The sequence below is a fragment of the Mustela nivalis genome (assembly GCF_964662115.1).
Source record: "Mustela nivalis genome assembly, chromosome: X".
NCBI classification, from domain to species: Eukaryota; Metazoa; Chordata; class Mammalia; order Carnivora; family Mustelidae; genus Mustela; species Mustela nivalis.
Window position 1 is genome coordinate 93,322,727 of NC_139040.1, and position 13,478 is coordinate 93,336,204.

The window sequence follows — 13,478 nt, forward strand, 5'->3', positions numbered from 1 at the left end:
TAATAAAGTTTTTTGTAGTCTTACTCTGGTTCACTTACTGATATAGGTCATCATCAATTTAACTTTAAATCTTTGTCCTTCTTTTTTTTGAATTGTTGTATCAATCATTTGAGTTAAAAAAAATATGTATTGTGTGCCTCTGATTGAATTTCTAAACACAATACATTTCAGCATTTTCCTGAGTAGGTACTGTTTTAAAAGCATTAATGAAAATTAATCTTTTGTCTGGCTCCATCAGTTCTGATCAGAGAGAACAGAGGTATGGTAGTTTCTTGGCTAGTGCCCTAGGAAAATACTTTTTTAAAAAAGATTTTGTTTATTCACTTGAGAGAGGAGAGAGAGAGCACAAGTAGTGGGGAGAGGGAGAGGGAGAAGCAGACTCCCCGCTGAACCGACAGCCTGACTTGGGGCTTGATCCCAGAACCTGGAGATCATGACCTGAGCCGAAGGGAGACACTCAACCATCTGAGCCACCCATATGCCCCAAAAATACTTTCTACAGAAGTCTGAGTTCATGCCGGGAGGGCAATATGGTGAAAGTCTCCTTTGGAAGATTAAGAGGAGTCATCATGATGGTGGTATAGGAAAAGAGAAGACAGAAACCATCTGTGGAGTGGTGGTTAAGGACCCTATGTTAGAGCAGTGGGACCTTAACTTCTCATCTGTAAAAGAAAGGCTTCCTAGTTGTGAGGTCAGGTGGGAGTTAGCTGCAAGGCTATTATTGGTAGTCTAGAGAAGCCCCCTGTGATTTCTCAGAAAGGCAGTATATTAGTCAGCTCGGGGCTGCTATTAACAAAATACCATAGACTGGGAAGCTTAAGAGAAATTTATTTCTCATAGTTCTGAAGGCTGTAAGTCTGAGATCAGGGTACCAGCATAGCTGAGTTCTGGTGAGGCCTCTCTTCCTGGCTCACAGACAGCCACCTTCTCGCTGTGTCCTCATGTGGCCTTTCCTCTGTGCATGTATGCATGGGAAGATGGAGCAGGTGTCTCTTCCTCTTCTTATAAGGCCACCAAAACTATCAGATGATGGTCCCCCTTAATGACCTCACTTAACCTCTATTTCCTCCTCAACAGCCTTTCCTCCAAATTTCAGTCCCGTGGTTGGGGTGACGGGGGTTGGTTAGGGCTTCAACATAGGAAGTTTGAGAGAACACAGTTCAGCCCATAGGAGATAATTTATTTTGGTTAATAGTCTTTGAATTCAGGTGAATTCTTAAATAGGTTTTGTTTTCTTTAATTTGCAAAAATATACCTTCATCAGTTAAAACTTTGGTGAGTATGGTTCTGTTCATTTATCAAAACCCCACCTTCTCACTTGCGTGTGTCTGTATATTTGCATTTATTTCAGTTTAAGGCTCAGCCATCCCTCAGTTACTGCAGTCACTAGAGCAGCAAATGTAGTTGCTGTTGTGTACTCCAGTTTCATGGCTCTCAAAGATAACTGTGCTTAGTGCGTTCGTTTATTTGCAATATTCCTTAACTTTCAGAGCCTCTAGGTACATAGATTCTATAATACGCCTCATAAAAGCCATTGGAAGGGTTTTTTTTAACCTGTGAGAGTACTTGAATTGTATTCATTAATTTGTGCCAAATTCTAAAGGCTAATAAATGTGAGTACCCTTGGATTTTATGGCAGGTAAGAGATTGAAAATAAGTAGTTGCTTTCTTGAAGTTCAGAACTAAGTATCTTTTCCTATAATTCACATAAGGTAATTCTTTTTAACAGGTGACTACTGTCTAATGTCCCCCTAGTCTACTGTCATTTATTGTGTGGCTGTCGTGGGTCAGATGCAGGAATGGCTAATGAGTGCTCACTGAGCCTTGCCCTTGTGAGAATTAGCGCTGGGTATATGGCGGGGATAGTTAAAACAACTTCACAGTGCAGTGCAGTCATTGCTCTGACAAAATGGTCACTATGAGAGACTATGTTCTGGAAATGCCTGGTGATCAGGGCAGTCACATACAGTTGTGTAGGTTGTGCACTGAACAATTCCAGGGAGCATCTTTCATGTGGAATTCTATGAGGGCATCCCTGATTGTGGAGAATCCAGTCCAGTCCTGAGGTATCAGGAAGGGCTTCCCTGCCTAAAAGAAGTGACAACTATATTGTGACTTGAAGGTTAAGTAGGGCTTAACCTTGTGAGGATGATTAGGAAAGACAGCATGCAGAGAGAATTGCAGGCAGAAGCTCAGAGGAAAGATTGATGAATTTATGTCAAAGAGTAGCTGGTGTTCATCTGAAAGTTGGCTTAGCTTTAAAGAGCAGCAAACAGGTCAGGAAAACGGGTGACAGTCCACTATAGTAACCTTTGTAGGCCTTTGGCAGTTGACTTGAATTTGATTAATGTGTTTAATTGAAGGGGAAATACACAAAACAGCTGTTAAAATATGTTGAGTGATGACTTAGCCAGAGGTACTGTCCTTGATTTTGGAAAATGGCAGAGTATGAGGCAGAAACAAATACATCATTTACCTGACCTAAAACAGAAAAACAGTACTATAATTTGAAAGGTCCTTAGACCTAATCCATGAATTTGCTGGCTTCCCAATATCTTCCACTCAGACATATCTATGAATTTCATTTTAAAAGCATTTTTAAGAAAATGTGTTTAAGAATATGGGTGGTGGGGCGCCTGGGTGGCTCAGTGGGTTAAGCCTCTGCCTTCGGCTCAGATCATGATCCCAGGGGCCTGGGATCGAGTCCCACATTGGGCTCTCTGCTCAGCAGGGAGCCTGCTTCTCCTCATCTCTCTCTCTGTCTCTCTGCCTATTTGTGATCTCTCTCTCTGTCAAATAAATAAATAAAATCTTTAAAAAAAAACAAGAATATGGGTGGTCATCTATACCATTGTTGTTCGAGGGGTTTAATTGGTGATACTCTATTCCCTACCAAAATTTTGAACCAATTGGGAGACAAAGGAACCAGGTCAAAATGTCTCATTGATTAGTGGCAGAGGTTGGAGAGTGTGGTTTAGGGGTGTGGTAATTATGGGATTACTGAGAGTGTAACCCTAGATCAGGCAGAAAGAATCCCTCCAGCCCTGGAAATGTTGAGCCAGCATAGGCCCCACCTAGAATATGGCAAGTGTAATCATCCTACACTTGGGTACCATGTTGGACTCCTCTAGTTGAAAGTTCAGTCATGGAGCCTAAGTCTCCCTCCCTGGTCCTAGATTTCACTGAAAGGCTCTTCTACTCTTTCATTCTACACTAGAATGAGGATCTTCATTTTATAAAGATTGTCAGAAGGGTATATGGTATATGGTCACGTGTGGAGAAGTGCTGTATGGCACAGCAAGGATGGAAAGGTTTTGGGGTGGCTTACCCAGGAGCTTCATGGGACAATACAATGATTTTTCCCATATCTGGTTTTATTAAGCAGATATCTAAGACCTAAGATCATTTTTTTTTAATTCCTAACTGTGACATTCCATATTTGGGAAACTACTTATAATTGATGGTCATCTTGAATCATAAAAATGTGTTCCATCTTGGCCTCAGTCAAATCTCTCTGGAATGTCACCTTCTGGAGAAGAGGGGCATTGGATTGGAGGTCAAACTCTTGACTGATGGGCTTGATTTGCACTATTTTAGTGTCTCATACACTGGTCAGGACAAGACAGAACTTGTGTCTTAATGAGCTATGGACTCGTTTCTTTCTTTCATCAGTCGTCCTCTATCGGGGTAGCATTACTGCCAAGCTGGCTATTTGGTGAGTCACAGATTTTCTGGTATATTAGCAAGAGTTATCAGCTGTGGAGCAACTGGAACTCTCACTCACTGCTTGAGGGGAAGGGGTTGGCACAAAATGGCATAGTTACTCTGAGAAATGGTTTGGCGGATTCCAATAAACACACACTTGCCCTGTGACTGAACATCCCCACTCTGGGTATTTACTCTAAAGAAATGAAAGTCCATTCACGTAAAACCTTGTTCATGGATGTTCAAAGCAGCTTAACTTGTGCTTGCCAAAAGCTGGAAACAAGCCAGCTATCCCTGAGCAGGGGAATGGATGAAGAAACTCTTGTATATTCATACAGTGGAGTCCGAGTCAACAGTCAGAAGGAGTGTTAATTCACTACTTGGGTGAATCTCAAGGTACACAGTTTCCCAAGTGGGAATAAAATTTGGCAGTTTTTAAAAATAATAAACATAAAAAATAATAATAAACACAGATTTACCATATGACCCGGAAGTTCCACTCCTGCATATCTATCCTAGAGAAATGAAAACGTATCTCCATGGAAACTTGTATGCAACTATCCAGAGCAGCATTATTCATAATAGCAAAAAAGTGGAAACAACCCAAATGCTTATTTGGTGAATGGATAAGCAAAATACGGTCTATTCATATGGTAGAATACTATTCAGGAGTCAAAAGTAGTGAAGTACTGCTACTTTCCACACAGATGAACCTTGTAAACATTACACTTAATGAAAAAGCCAGACACAAAAGACTACATACGTTATGATTCTATTTAGAGGGAATGTCCAGAAAAGGCAAATCTATTCAGGCAGGAAGTAGATCAGTAGTTGCCTGGGGCCGAGAGTAGGAAGGAGGAAGTGATTACAAATGGAAATGTTTCAAAATTATATTTACTTTCTTCATACACTGTGTAACTGGGTGTGGAACAAAGTGCTTTCTTTTCTCAGAATTTCAGATGATGCTTTTGAGCTCAGAACAACCCCCGTGTGCTCTAAACAAGCCCACAGTGGTAGCCAGACCGAACTGGTGATCATCTACTCCCAACTGCTCATACAGTGGAAGTGAGACCTCCTTAGAGAACAGTGCGTCCATGTACCTGTTCCCCAACTCCTTAACAAAGGCTTATTAATAGAGACATCTAAATATTACAGCAGGTGGATGGCAGTCTAGAATTACAGCTAGCTGAGCGTCGACTTGTTCAACTATCCTCCCAACAGCTTCAGTCACAAAAGCAGGAACTGGCACCTGACTCCTGGGGCCTAGTTTCTTTAATGGCCACAGGGGGTTTTTGAACCACACTTTGTCCAAAATTAAATTCCTTCCTCATACCACCAGTTTTTGGATGGGCACGTATATCTGCTGTATGTTGGGGGTGGGGGTTAGTCTTCCTTTTTTTTATTTTTTAAAGATTTTATTTATTTATTTGACAGAGAAAGAGATCACACATAGGCAGAGAGGCGGGCAGAGAGAGAGGGGGAAGCAGGCTCCCCGCTGAGCAGAGAGCCCGATGCGGCACTCGATCCCAGGATCCTGAGATCATGACCTGAGCTGAAGGCAGAGGCTTAACCCACTGAGCCACCCAGGCACCCCCTAATATCTTTTTTTTTTTTTGAAGTGAAAGACAGTAAACATGAACTTAATATCATAGCGATGACTCTGTTCCTTTGTGCCATGAACTACAGTGATAATAAATATGAGTCTAAGATGCTTGAGAAGTAACTCAAAGTCTACCTTGAGTTAGCAGTGTATCCTGTTGCTTGGTACCATTTTGGTCAAAACTATCAGGATGGTGTTGTCCTTGCTGTCTTCACTGTCTCCCATCTTTAAAACGGGCGCATTGGGCCCAGGTAGAGAGGGAAACGTTTTATCTGTCTATACAAACAGTATTCGTCTGTTAATAGCAGTCCTAGTATGATAGTGGTGGTTACTGGGAGAGACTGTGAGGGCATTTCCTGTAATTGAGGAATGTGTCTGCAAATATAAAACTCCTATAAGGAGAAAAAAACCTCCTGTTTCCCCTTTACACAGTACTCACACCCAACACTTCTGTAACCAGATGTGTGGGGATTTTCCCACACCAAGCAGTTCTCCAACTCTCACGTGGGTAGTCACTGAGCGGCCTATGATTCAACTCAATTCTCACACTACCTGGAGACGGCATCCACTCCCACAGGGTAAGGGCTCAGTCCCACAAGAGCCCCCCCCCCACTTCAGATGTCAATCACAAGTCCCAGGTGGTCACCTGTGCTTCTGGCTGACCAGCTACACATCAGGGGTTTCCATGACACCCTCCTCAGGTTCAGTCATTTGTAGAATGGTTCAAAGAACTCAGGAAAATAGTTTACTTATTTTACTGCAGGCTTATTATAAACGGATATAACTCAGGAACAGCCAGATGGAAGAGATGACTAGGGCCTAGGGCAAGGCATGAAGGAGGGAGTGCGGAGCTTCCGGCCGTGTGGGTGCACCACTCTCCCCGCGCCTCCACACCTTCACCACGCCAGAAGCTCTCTGAGCCTCCCGTTACTTCGGCATGGTGAATTAAATCACTGGCCATGTGATTAACTGTACGGCTTGCCCCCTCCCCTCCCTGGAGTTTTGGTTTGGGCTTTAGTTTTTCAACCCTGTAATCATAAGGTTGTTACTTTGGCAACCGACTCCCATCCTAAGGACAGTCCAGGAGCCCCCAGCCACCAGTCATCTTATTAGCATACAAAAAGACACTTATCTCTCCCAGAGGATTCTGAGGGCTGTAGAAGCTGTGTATCAGGAAATTGGGACAGAGGCCAAGTATACATTTCCTATTGTAAATGACAGTATCACGCCTCCTCTTTCATTAGAGTAGCAGCCATCTTGAAGGCCCTGGGCTAGCATGGCTTACCTTCTAGTTCCCTGCATCAATAATGAGGTAACCCATGAAGAAACAGTGAGTTACGGGAAACAGCCATTGATCTGGGAGGAGCACAGTCTGCTGCTGTAAATGATTTGCTTTGGTTTCCTGATGAAGACACTGCAGTTAAATGGTGTAACAGGTAGCCTTCAGACTCTGTGTTATGATGAGTGTCGAAGGGCCATGGAATCGTCTCTTGTCCTGTAAAGCTTGCTCAGAAAATCACTGCCTGACCAGGGAGTGAAGAAACAACAACAAAAACAGATAGGAGCTCCATGTGGCGTGGAGAGCAACCCAGAGAACCTTGAGCAGAGCCCCACTATGGCGACCTCATCACCGTCATCCCCAGTGAGGAGCCGCGGCTGCCACAGCTGGCCCCGGGCACCAGTCCCAGTGTTGTGACCCTGAGCAGCTGTGCCACCACCCAGCGTGGCTCTGTGGGCAGGATGGAGGGAGTGAGGGCCCACCGGCAGGGACAAAAAGGTCATCGTGACAAAAGTGTCAAGAATGGTAAAATGGTTCAGTATCAGAAACAGGTCTGGTTTCATCCGCAGGAATGACATGAAGCGATACATGAAGAGATACATGAAGCCATACTTGTACATGAGACTGTCATAAAGATAAAGAAGCCCCAGGAAGCACCTTCCCAGAGCAGAGGGTGAAGAAACCATGGGGTTCGATGTTCTTGACGGAGAAAAGGGTGTGGAGGCAGCAAATGTAGAGAATGGGGGGAAAGGAAGAGGACACCAGGCCCAGCTGTGCACACCTTACACCATACAGAAACCTTCTGAGTGTTTACCAGGGTCTTCCAGGCCTCCTGTGTAGGGAGAAGCAAGAAGGGCGTTGAGAACCAGGGTACAGGAGAAGAGGGTAGACGGGGACACACAGGATCCCTCAGGGTTAGAGACTGCGATTCTCTAGGACAGCCATGAAGGGGAGCAGGAAACATCAAGAAGGGACCCAAGGCCAGCAGCCACCTCAGTGTAGGGACCTCCCCAACTCCAGTTAGCAGCACAGACACCCAGGAAACCCTGCCGCCCAAGCTGGCCAAGAGACCGCAGCTGGGAAGTCCATTCAGAGGCTGAGCAGGGGAGACTTAAGTGCTGGCTTGCCATCTCCCATGTTATCCCGGTTAGTAACCCAACAAGAAAGAAGAAATGAATATGAAATGGCAGCAGGAAGACCTGAACCAAAGATTGGTGCTGAAGGCCTCAGGTGCTTGCCCTTTGACCTGATGACCAGAACGATCTTCATTATGGGGTTTTTGTTATTTGTTCCCTGAAGACAACATCTTTTTTTTGTGTGTGTGTGTGTTATTGACCAACATGTTTTTCTTTAAAGGCTGGCTTTTTCTCCTACACCTTTAAAGGTTTTGAAACTGTTTTATATCTGGTTGAGACTGTTGAGAACCTTGTTTTGTAATAAACTTTTATAATTTGATATTTTCATGAAGGTCAACAAGCTGCAAGTATTAATACAGATCTTTAATAATAATGATGATGATAGGGGCACCTGGGTGGCTCAGTAGATTAAGCCTCTGCCTTCGGCCCAGGTCATGATCTCAGGGTCCTGGGATCGAGCCGCACATCGGGCTCTCTGCTCAAGGGGGAGCCTCCACCCCCCCACCCCCCACCTGCCTCTCTGCCTACTTGTGATCTCTCTCTCTCTGTCAAATAAATAAATAAAATCTTAAATAATAATAATAATAATGCAGTACTGACAAAGAGTTTGGATTAAAGAACCGTATTTTTCTAAGGGCGCCTGGGTGACTCAGTCTGTTAAGCATCTGCTTTCGGCTCCTCGGGTCATGATCCCAGCATCCTGAGATCGAGCCCCACATCAGTCTCCCCGCTCAGCCAAGAGCCTGCTTTTCCCTCTCCCTCTGCCCACCCCCCAAGCTTGTGCTCTCACTCTATCTCAAATAAATAAATAAACCTTTTAAAAAAATCTGTTTTTCCATATTTCCTATATTGTTTGTTCTTCTACAATGTCTTGTGAGTTCTCATATGTCTTGGTGATAAGAGAGATTATAGAACATTATGCACAGAATATAGTAAATATAGAACTTTCTTTTTCCCATGGAACTTCCTCCATTAGTGGCAAAACGAGATGGGGAGCATGTTTACCATTCTGTCTTTTAATACCGCTAGCAAACAACAGAAGATAGAAGTCAGAAATCTTCTTCCTAAGAGAACCATAGAAAGTGTCTCATGGCAATTTATGTTTTCTTCACATATAACTCACTTTTACTGGAGCATGTGGGACCCCTGTTCAGGACCAAGGGAGCCACACTCCTTTGCTGTGGAATCCCATGCTTATCCACAGGTTTGCTGGGGTTTGTTCCCCCCTAATGGGAAACCCCACCTATGAATGGAATGAGACCTCAAGACTTGTAGCTCATTATTTTAGCTGTATCCTAGCCCACAGCTCCAAGAAGACAGCTCTACAGTCCTCAGATCAGGATCATAATAATTTGCACTGGAGTGTGGAGCTCCCCGAGAGACAGAATTACTTCCTTCATGACACCCAGCAGTTGAAATGACCTAAACAAAAGCATTTCTTTTCTTTCTGTCTCCATGCCCCCCACCCCTTCCTCTGGTGTGTGGCAAAAAGCAAGTTGCATTTTTAGGAGCGAGAAATTCTTGTGGCCTGGTCCTTGCTGGCAGATGGCCACAGGCCTGGCCTGAGGGCTCTTGCTGGTACAGATCAAAGCTTGGCAGTTCTGCTTTGTGCTGTCCTTGGCAAGAAAGGCTTTGCTTCTTATCATTCCATCTTCCTCCACCAGAAGCCCAAGAAACGAGAGACACGATCTCTTGGAGAAAATACTCAGTGCCATAATAACCAGGAAAGGTGCTGTCCAGCCTCATCCTCCTGGTGCAGGAGGGACTCATGCGGGACGATGTTAACCCTTTGGAGGGAGTGTGTATCTGCTTCTAAAATACACACTTCATGCCTGGGCTCTAAGATGACCTTTGCGTTTCTTACTTGTTGCAAATCGACCATGTCATTATGTTCTCTTTCTGTCCTTCCGTAGGCCTGACGGTGGGTTTTTTTTTTTCCCCTGCACTGTTTCAGGGCTCATCGTTGGGGTGATCTTGAGGTACGGCACCCCTGCCACCAGCGGTCATGACAAGTCACTCAGCTGTACTCAGGAAGACAGGGCCTTCAGCACCTTATTAGTGAATGTCAGCGGGAAGTTCTTCGAATACACCCTGAAAGGAGAAATCAGCCCTGGCAAGATCAACAGTGTGGAGCAAAATGACATGCTGAGGAAGGTGAGCTGGGGTGCACTCAGCCACTGGGGTCCTGACATGGTTTTTTACTTTCTGATTCCATGTTGGCCTCATGGAGAGAAATCCTTTCAAACTCCTGGAGCATGGGTAAATGTTCCCCGCTCCCAGTTTTGCTAGGAAGTTTTGGGGCTATGATGATGAGAAGAAAGAACCAGATGGAAACTTGAGCCTGTGAGCCTTGTCAGGATCAGGAGCTGATGTGGCCTGCCATGTTATGTAAGGGGGTTTGGACATCACCACTCAGCCTATCTCGCCACCCCCATCTCTCCTTTACTATGTCTCTTGCTATGGTTTAAGGATGGGGTTGTTTCTTTCTTAAAATAAGATGGGTTTTACTCTGGGCTCCTGAGTGGCTCAGTCAGTTAAGCATCTGCCTTTGGCTCAGGTCGTGATCCTAGGGTCCTGGGACTGAGTCCTGCATCGGGCTCCCTTCTCAGAGGGGAGTCTGCTTTTCCCTCTCCCTCTGTCTCTTCCCCCACTCCTGCTCTATTAGTCTTTCCCTCTCTCAAATAAAGAAATTAAAATTTTAAAAAGATTGGTTTCACTTTAAGCTCATTTATTCAGTGTTCCCAATTGTAAGTCTTAGTTCTTCCTGGTTCTTTTGCTGTATTCTACAAATATTTATTTAGTGCCCATTCTCATGGGTGAGTGATGCCAAAGGCTTAATGAATTTTTGGAGGGGAATACCTTGTTGTCTTAGAATTTGAGTCCAGCAACTGTTTCTCATTTGATGTCGAGAGTAGCTAGAATACACAACAAAAGGATCATATATCTCTTCACTCAGGTGATTTCCAAGAGAAGCAAGATATCTGTATTTTTTTAAAGATTTTATTTATTTATTTGACAGAGAGAGATCACAAGTAGGCAGAGAGGCAGGCAGAGAGAGAGAGGAGGAAGCAGGCTCCCTGCTGAGCAGAGAGCCCGATGTGGGACTCGATCCCAGGACCCTGAGATCATGACCTGAGCCGAAGGCAGTGGCTTAATCCACTGAGCCACCCAGGCGCCCAAGATATCTGTATTTATCCACATATACTCTCTAACTGTATAGACCCAGGCTTATCAGCAGGGAGACTTTTATCTAAGCTCTGGGCAATCTAGGCCTTAGGGAGCTTCTTTCATAAAGAACAAGGCTAATGTGTGCAAAGGCTTGCGGTCAAAGGCAGGATGTAGCCTGTGTTCCACAAATTAAATTCTTATTGTTTTTAGGATCTACCCTAATCCTTAAGAAAATTATTCTCAACCTGGAGCATTAAACATGTCCATCTTGTCTGTGTCCTTAAAGGCAGTCCTAGCGAACTCTTTGCCCTCAACCACTCATAAGAATGCCTGGGATTTTCATAAACATCTGTGAAATTAAATGCCACTGAGAAAGATACTCAGTGTAATCACCATGCTCATGGCTGTTTTGAAATGGCAGCTTGAGTCTGTAGTGGATAGGATGGGGGAGAAAAGGAAAAGAACTCAACCCATTTATATCTTTTAGATCATAATAGAAGGTGATGTTGACTTTTGCTCCTGTTACCTTTAGGAAAACGTTGATTCACATTCGTTCTGTTTAAACTTTGGCTGCATGAATCAAAGGTGGGAGAGCATACAAGGCTGAGATGATTGTTGTTAGCTGAGGGGAGAAGAGATACGCTGAGGTGGCTCCCTGCACAGTACTGGAGTAGCTGGCAGGAAACTCTCGTGCTGGTCCCATGTGACTGTTGCCCCAGCATCCTCATACTGGGTATTGTCCAAAGCCCCTTCTCATTCTGACAGTCCACATTTTTCATACCACCCCTGTCTTCAGCAAGAAGATGGAATAAAAAATTTGCGAGAACCATTTCTCCCAATGGTTTCTCGGTTAACATTTCCAGTTTCTGAAGAGAAATGCTGACTTTTTTTTTTTTTTTAAAAGAGACCGAGAGCAGTGTGGGGAGGGGCAGAGGGAAAGGGAGAGAGAGCATCTTAAGCAGGCTCCATGCCCAGCATGAAGTCCCCCACAGGCCTCCCTCTCATAACCCTGAGATCATGACCTGAGGCAAAATTAAGAGTCAAACATTTAACTGACTGAGCTACCCAGGCACCCCCTAACTTGACTTTTAATAATTAGAGTGAAGTTTTGAAATTAATTAATTAATCAATCTACCAACATAAGCAAATTATTTAGAAAGTTTGAGGGAAATATAGACTCCTTAATTCTTTTCTGGATGTGATAAGATTTTGCTCTTTAATAGTTTCAGAGTGGTTTCTGGGTATCAAGACTACAAAGTAATTTTAGTCCCCCTAAACTGCCGAATTTTCATGGTGATGTTGAGAAATCCACTAGCATTGTTGGCAACCCTGATCCAGGCCACATCAGGTCTCCCAAAAGGCTGACCACTCAAAAGAGACTTAAATTCAATAGAATGGTGTCAAAAGCCATTCTTTGGGAGGGTCCAGAAAATTAACCAATCATAACAGCGTCTTTTATTGATTTGAACCATCATAAAAGCTTGATGAAAATCAAGGTGTTTTTATTTCTCATTTAAAAAGCATTGGCGTGAAGCTTTCTGTGAGTCCTCACACTTGCACTGATCTGTTCCTTTTAAATAGGAAGTCGGAGTGCTGTGTGGAGAAGAACATGGCCTTCGACAGGGGCATCTGTGGCATCGCTCTTGTAACGAGTCTGCCATCTTTCACATTTATCTTATCTGCTTCGAACATTCAAACGTTTTAGCCATTGGCTTCAAATATTAAGCAGATATTATACCACCAACTGGTATCTTTTAAAAAAGATTTTATTTATTTACTTGACAGAGGGAGATCACAAGTAGGCAGAGAGGCAGGAAAAAAAGGGGTGAAGCAGGTTCCCTGTCGAGCAGAGAGCCTGATGCGGGGCTTGATCCCAGGACCCTGAGATCATGACCTGAGCTGAAGGCAGATGCTTAACCCACTGAGCCACCCAGCTGCCCTGCACCAACTGGTATTAAACTAGAAATTGACTTTTCTCCCTTCTCTTTTTTTTAAGCAGGCTCCATGCCTGACACTGGACCTAAACTCAGGATCCTGAAATCAAGAGTCAGATCCAGACAGCCTCCTCCTACCCTTGACTTTTTTTCTTTTTAAACTTTCAGGTAACGTTTGATCCAGAGGTCTTTTTCAACATCCTTCTGCCTCCCATAATTTTCCATGCTGGCTACAGTCTAAAGAAGGTAAGAGATTTTTGCCAGTATTTCTTAAAGCACGGGAATCTCTGTGTTAACGTACCTACATAATTTTCTGGTTTTTCCTTTTCCCACATTGCTTATTACTGTGTTCTGCACCCACTCAGAGACTATAGTTGTCTCATCATCCATGATTCATCTGTTTTAAAATCAGAGGTGCTCCTACGTCGCCAGTAGGAATGTAAACTGGCGTGGCCACTCTGGAAAGCAGTTTCATGGTTTCTTGCAAAACTGAAGTTGAAACTACCACACGACCCCATGGGTTTTTCCTGAGGATTTCCTCCCAGAGGAATGAAAACTCACGTTCCCCTAGAAGCCCATATTTCATTGCTCAGAGCAATTCAATTCATAATTGCCCCAGTCCAGAAACAACCAAAATGTCGCACTGTAGGTGCATG

At 44.0% G+C, this 13,478-nt stretch overlaps 1 protein-coding gene across 2 annotated transcripts in view; it reads left to right on the forward strand.

Moving 5' to 3' along the window:
• Positions 1-13,478, forward strand: part of SLC9A7 (solute carrier family 9 member A7) — a 145,159-nt gene that overhangs the window by 59,697 nt on the left and 71,984 nt on the right. For both annotated transcript variants that reach the window (XM_082718196.1, XM_082718197.1), the window contains exons 2-3: positions 9,675-9,874; positions 12,991-13,068. In XM_082718196.1, coding sequence (XP_082574322.1) covers positions 9,675-9,874; positions 12,991-13,068 — 278 coding nt within the window. The remainder of the gene's footprint in view (positions 1-9,674; positions 9,875-12,990; positions 13,069-13,478) is intronic.